A 7,357-nucleotide genomic window follows, 5' to 3' on the forward strand; every position below is an offset into this window, starting at 1 on the left:
TACAAAAAAATCTAATTTTAAAACCTCTTTTTTGCTCATATGATGCAGATGTGATATTTCTCACTAAAGCTTAGTACATACTAACACAGAGAAATAGATAAGTACATATGCGAAAATCTCATAACTAGAAATGCTCCGCACAACTTTATAATTCTCTTAAACCCCCATAAACATTCTCAGAGAGAAAAGTGATCTTAACAAAAAATAGACAACAAAGAAAAAAGCTTTTTATCGCTAACAGCGATATACTTTTATGTGCTCATTAAAAAACATACAACCTTAGTACGAATCTGTTCCTACAAACAAGTTGTTTATTTGCTCAGAAATTAGCTATTTATATAAACAAAAATTTAACTAAAATGTTTAAATATAAAAATTATTGTTATAAATTAAACTATTTAGATTTGACAAAACACACAAATTTACTACTAAATAAAAATTGTCATCTAAAACCGCAAATAAATGTAAGTAAAATTAAAAACTTTTACAATATTTGAATCGAAATAATTTATATTGTCTATTTAGCAATTGAGACTTAGATCTGCTATTTCCACTACCTTAAATGAGCCAGACGATGACATCAAGTCAACTTTTAGCTCTGAATGGCAATCGGCCAAACCTTTCGAAGAGATTCCCACTATGAGTAGTTTTACACTAATAAGAAATTTTCTACCAGGTGGCAAATATCATAAATTAGATACAACACAATTCTTAATGGCCTTAAGAGAAGATTTGGGTAGTTTTTGCAAAATACCCGGTTCATTTGGTCAAACGGACATTGTTTTTACACATAATGTTCAAGATTTTGAAACACTTCTACGTAACGAGGGTATTTGGCCCAAAAGAGTGGGATTAGAGGCTTTGAACTATCATCGTAGTGTATATAGAGCAGATTATTTTCAAGGAACTGAGGGACTTTTGGCAACGTAAGTCGGAATAATGTTTTCGAAATGAATAATATTTGATTTTCGTTTTAGACATGGTGAAAAGTGGGGCTCATTTAGATCAGCAGTCAATCCGGTACTAATGCAACCCAAAAATGTAAGACTGTATTTGGGAAAAATGTCTCAGGTCAATAAGGAATTTATAGAGAGGTAGGTGATATAATTTAAAACAAATTGACAGGGAAACAATTTGAATGCTAGAAATCGCTTTATTTATTTTGAATAATTTTGGGCTTGTTATCTATTTTTCGTAGATAAGTTGACTCTACGAAAAATAGTCATTTACATGACAAATCGATCATGCCCGACTATATAATACTCTATAATTGCTATAAGAGCAGACCAAATATTGAATAATTGTCACGGAAATTGATAGAGCAATTTTTTTCTATTTTGGATTGTGTTACTAGTATTATGTCAATTATAAACATAAATATAATTTTCTGGGGAGGACCTCTTATGGAAGCTCTTTATCCAAAAAATTATGACCTAATTTTATACAATTTTAAATGTTTTCCAATTCACAGTCACTGCTGTTTTTCAATCCATTTGTAATTTCCTCAATATAATTTTGCGACACTATATAGTACTTTAGCTTGTCCCGTGGACCACATATTTGTATTATTATTTTGTATGGGAGCTATATTCTAATAATGTTTAACTAAGTTAATCCTTGGATAATGGAAAAGAAGAACATCGTTGATAGAAATAGCTGCTATGGTTTCTGAAAAAAACTTATCAAGAATCTCGAAAGCTTGTCTAATAGAATTATTGAAGATTTTGATATCGTAGATATATGGGGTCTTCAGAAAACTGATTTAAACCTACATATGGACCGGCAGACGGACATGGCTAAATCGACTTAGCTATCTATAAAGACTCGGAATATACATACATATACAGTATAGGGTCGGTAAATAATGTATATAGAAATTGCAAACGGAATGATAAACTTTATAATACTCTTCTCAAAAAGGTGAAGGGTACAAAAAAAATATTTTCAAGGCGTTACTTGTTTTCCATTAAAAAAAATCTTTTATTATTTGTGTTCTATTTAATCATTTGACGCATTTGTACCACAGTAATTTGTTATTACTTTTGAACTCACTAACCACTGTACTTATTTTGCTAATCAACCGTTGGTTTTGAATATTAAATTCTTATAATTACCCAACAGTTCTGGAAGACTGTCCCGCAAGAATGAGTTAGTTATAGAAGAACAAAACATAAAGAACCGATTGCAAATAAATATTTTTCCTGAAGATGAACAATAAAGTTCTTAATAAAGTTCTTAATTAATAAAATTAAAAACAAAAAAAAGAGTTTTTAAGTTTAATTTGACACTTCAAGTCAAACAAAATTAACAATTTAATTTTTTTAATATTTTATGTGTTTTCACTATTTTAATTTGAGTTTTTTCTTTGAAACTGTTCCGAAAATCATCATATCTCATATTCTGGTATTTAAAAGTTTGAAAAATTACTATATAAATGGGATACATTGACTACTTTAAAATTGCAGGGTTGTATATTATATTGTTTTTGTTGTTGCCAAAAAATGCAATTTATTTAGGCAGATGCAATGTATTTTTTTTTTTGGATAATGGTAACAAATTAAATTCGTACACTGGAATTGGAAAAAAACTAAAATAACAACAACAGGAACATTGTTAAGTTTAACACAATAATTTTTCAAAAAAGAAAACATTGTTGTTATTGATTTCAAATAAGAATCATCTCTTTTATTTTTGGCGCGTAACAAAAACGAAACTTCTCCGTTCCAATAAGTCCGGCTACACAATGAACATTTCAGTGATATAAAAACAACAATACGAAGTTGCTCTATATAATTGCCGAAAAAGAAAAAATTCTACATCGTAACAGTTGTTTAACGAAATGACCCTGTTTTTAGTTCAAAATATTAATATTAATTATCGGGGATTGTGAAATAATAATTTGGTATCATCATTATCAATATATACATATGTATGTGTGTAAAACCATATGGGCATTATTACTTAAGAAGTGTATTACAGATGTTAAATTTCAAAAAGTACCAATTGAAGAACGAAAAAGTACAAAAAAGTTTACTCTTATAAATTTTCATACCATCAGGATCTTATATGTTTGATTCAAGGTTCAATTATTTATGACACTCCCCTTTTATAAATTTTGATTCAATCACGTTTTTTAGGTTCAATATTATAACAGAATTAAAAAGTACCAGTTGAAGAACAAAAAGTACTAAAAATTCATTCTTATAGATTTTTATTCCATCGGGATATACATATATACATTGCCCATATGTATGTCTGATTATATGTTTCTAGGTTCAATATTGCATAAAAACCAAAATATACCAGTTAAAGTATGAAAATGTACCAAAAATCCTTACCTACAGATTTTCACGTAGGACTCATGTTTCTAGGATCAATATTATATAAAATTCCAAAAGTATCTTTTGAAGAACGAAAAAGTACTAAAAAGTCCCCTTTTATAGGTTCTCACTTACTTCGGTTTTTACACGCTTTATTTTATGCTTCCAGGTTCAATATTATAGAAAATTCAAAAAGTACTTTTTTGAAGAACGAAAAAATACCAAAATGTCCCATTTTATAGGTTCTCACTCTGGGCCCAACAAGATTAATTTCATTTTCTTGGTTCAATGTTATAAAAAAGTCAAAAAGTACCTTTGGAAGTACGAAAAAGTGCACTACATGCTTAATTTCACGTTTCTAGACAATTTATGATTTTAAATAGCGTTCTTCCCGAAAGCATGGCTGATTCGGATATCGCAGATATCTGGGGTCTTCTGAAATCTGATTTCAATATACACACGGGCAGACAGACAGACAGATGGACAGGCATTTAAAAACAAACTTAACTAAAAAAGGGGCTTGCGTAGGCGGACAGTCAGACTTCTCCAAACCGACTTCGATATCTCCCAGTAGGATTTTGAGTTAACTTAAAACTAACTTATGGTTAACCACAAATGAGTCAGAGGTGACTCAAAAGCTAACCATTTTGCTTATAAAATACTATTCAGTTTTTCAATGTGATGTCATAGGAACGAGTCAGTACTCATTCATTATACATCAGTTTCAGTTAACCAGAAGTTACCTCAAGATGAGTTAGCTTCTAGTGCATAAATAAAAGATCAGCTGTGAGTTACCTGTGCAATTTTCTTATATTTTTATACTATTTTTAACAAATTGTTAGTGATTATAAATGCGTTCAATATGCAGCAACATTTCCTTCCTATATACACCATTATCTACATATGTCTTATATTCCTGAAAATGTTAATTTAATAATAATAAATTCATTTTTCATTGCTGAAACAAATTTTCATTTTCATAATTTCATTTTTTCAATACAAATTGTTTGACAAATTTGATACGAGTTTCTATTTTATTTTTTATTTAAAATTTTATTGAAATGTTTGTTCATTTCCTCGATCATTTTTGAGTTACTTTGAAGCTAGTCATAAGAAGTTATCAAAAAGTTAACTTGATTTTTAGTTAACTAACAAAATCCTACAGGGCTATAACGAGTTACAAAAGTACAATTTCATTTATACATTTTCTTTTGACGCTCACAGTATAACAGAGGAGTGAAGAAACAAAAGTAGCAATGTCCATTTTTTGCATTTTTCAAATCGGCACCTTACTATTTTTAACGTAAAATACCGATAAATTGTCAGATATGACAGGTCCGGTAACATCATATGACATGACAGGGTAACTCAAGTACTACTTTTTGTGAGCCGGTCTAATATATCTGCATAAGTATAACAATTATACAATTTGTAATATAATTTTCTAAACGGACTTTCAGTGTGAGTTTATTTCCCTAAACAAGAGGTTAATAAAAAGTACAAATTTTAATTTAATAACGAACATGTTAAAATGCAAAAGTTTTCGATTTAATAAACCGCAAATTGTAAGTAAATATTTGTAAACACACGCCAAAGTTTATAGTTTTCATGACAAACAAATAATGTAAATAATTTACATATTTAGTCACTCAAATTTTATTCGACGACAACGGCCTTTAAAAATGATCAACAGGATATAAAAAGAACCTTTAACCCGGAATGGCAAGCAGCAAAATCATACGAAGAAATACCCTCAATTAATAAATTAAAATTACTTAAAAATTTCCTACCAGGAGGCAAATATTCTAAACTAGATTCACATCAATATATATTAACTCTTAAACAGGAGTTGAATAGTAATATTTACAAATTACCCGGTCTATTTGGTCAACCAGATCTTATTTTTACACACAATGTTCAAGACTTTGAGACGATCTATCGTAATGAAGGTACTTGGCCCAAACGGCCGGGTTTATTAACTTTAAACTATCATCGCCGTATTTATAGGGCAGATTTTTTTCAAGGAGTTTTAGGACTATTGGCAACGTAAGATGCAATTGATGATTTAGAGAATGTTTTATTGTATAATGTAGATTTGAAAAATTGTACTTTAAATTTCTATAGACATGGTATAAAATGGTGTAGTTTGAGATCTATGATAAATCCGGTATTAATGCAACCCAAAACTATAAGATTATATTTGAGTAAAATGTCAAAGGTTAATAAGGAGTTTGTAGAAAGGTGAGTAAGTAATTGTGGAGTATGAAATGGTTTGAATTTTATGATTCGATTTCCGAGACTTTGTCGATTCTGTAGAAATATGTATCTATAAAATATTTTAACGAAATCGGAAATTCTTTTAAATTATGGGCAATAACGATTATCAGGTTACTGATGAAATAAGTCGTCACATGATTGTGCCGATTTACGATTTCACCTATACAGACTTAAACCTTTGGTTTTTGTTTTAAGTTGGAGTTTAAATTATCGGGGAAAAACTTTCGCTTTTAATAATATCTATTATGTTATCTAACATCTATTTAATATACTTTCAGAATTCGTCAAATACGTGACCCTAATACTCTAGAAATGCCTGATACCTTTGAAGAGGAAATAAATCGCTGGACTTTAGAATCTGTATCGGTAGTCGCTCTGGACAAACAATTGGGTTTGATTACCAAAAATCGGAACAATCCAATGGCTACAAAAATGTTTGCCACTCTAAATGAATTCATAGCACTTTCATTAGATGTAGAGCTGAAACCCTCAATATGGAGATATTATAAAACGAAAACCTTTAAAAAATTAATGAATTCTTTGGACACTCTATTAGAGATAACCACTACCTATATAAATGAGGCCATTGAACGTTTGGAACAGGAACGTTTAAATGGTGTGAAAGAGAAGGCAGAACATGAGAAGAGTGTTTTAGAAAAACTGCTAAAAATTGATAAGAAAATCGCAACAGTTATGGCCATGGATATGTTTATGGCGGGAGTGGATACGGTAAGCAAAAAAAAAAAAAAAAAAACTTATAAACAGTGAATTATTTCTATATAAAAAATTGTAATATTCCAGAGTTCTTCCACTTTTACTGGGCTTTTATTATGTCTGGCTAAAAATCCCGAAAAACAAGCTAAATTACGAGAAGAAGTTAGGCAAATTTTACCTCACAAAGACTCGGAATTCACGGAAGAAGCCTGTAAGAATATGCCTTATTTAAGAGCTTGTATTAAGGAATCTCTGCGTGTTTATCCCTTAACCGTGGGCAATGCCCGTTCACCAGCCAATGATGTGGTATTAAGTGGCTATAGAATACCTAAAGATACACGAGTTTCTATGGTTTCTATAGCATTATTACGCGACGAAAATCATTTTCCTAGAGCTAATGAATATCTACCAGAACGTTGGTTGCGAGCACAAAAGGAGAGTAATACAAATCAAGCAACAACATCTGCACATCCCCTAAGACCCAGCTGTCCATTTGTTTATTTACCCTTCGGTTTTGGTCCACGCACTTGTATTGGTCGTCGTATTGTAGAGATGGAACTAGAGCTGGGCATCGCTCGTATAGTGCGCAACTTTCAAATAGAATATAATCATCCTACTGATAATGCATTTAAAAGTGTGCTGATGAATATCCCTAATATACCGTTGAAATTTAAATTTACCGATATTGATGTATGAGAAATGTCTTAAATGTTAATGTAATTGAATATGTGATGTTAAGAACTATATTTTAGCAGTAGATAAATAATGTTATTAATAAATTATATAGAAGAATTGAAAAATCGGTGTTTCTTCTGTCAAAAATTTTTGGATTCAGAAGTACAACTTAGTAACAGAATGATCATCATCTATGTTGAAAGTTATCTGATAATCGAAAGAATAGTATTTATTATAAAACCTGCAATGCCGAGTTACGCGACTCCAAAGTCTTAACGACTTTTATATATCCATCGTCCTTTCTACATAAAGTCTGCAAAGCCGAGTTACGCGACTCCAAAGTCTCACCGACCTATATGCCCATCGTCCTA

General features: G+C 30.4%; 1 protein-coding gene across 2 annotated transcripts; it reads left to right on the forward strand.

Annotated features, from left to right (window-relative positions):
• Positions 1-277: 277 nt before the first annotated feature.
• LOC119606460 (cytochrome P450 CYP12A2-like) lies at positions 278-7,111 on the forward strand. Of its 2 annotated transcripts, none has more exons than XM_037959974.1 (5): positions 278-464; positions 526-926; positions 978-1,094; positions 5,876-6,326; positions 6,399-7,111. In XM_037959974.1, exons 1-5 carry the CDS (start codon positions 360-362, stop codon positions 7,005-7,007), a joined length of 1,683 nt encoding a protein of 560 aa, XP_037815902.1. In that variant the 5' UTR covers positions 278-359; the 3' UTR covers positions 7,008-7,111. The 2 variants fall into 2 exon arrangements, with proteins under 2 accessions (XP_037815902.1, XP_037815903.1); XM_037959975.1 differs by lacking the exons at positions 278-464; positions 526-926; positions 978-1,094 and adding exons at positions 4,794-4,885; positions 4,966-5,366; positions 5,445-5,561.
• Positions 7,112-7,357: the final 246 nt, after the last annotated feature.

The sequence above is a fragment of the Lucilia sericata genome, unplaced genomic scaffold (assembly GCF_015586225.1).
Source record: "Lucilia sericata isolate MDLA Ls3-8-SP2 unplaced genomic scaffold, ASM1558622v1 Contig000587F_arrow, whole genome shotgun sequence".
NCBI lineage: Eukaryota > Metazoa > Arthropoda > Insecta > Diptera > Calliphoridae > Lucilia > Lucilia sericata.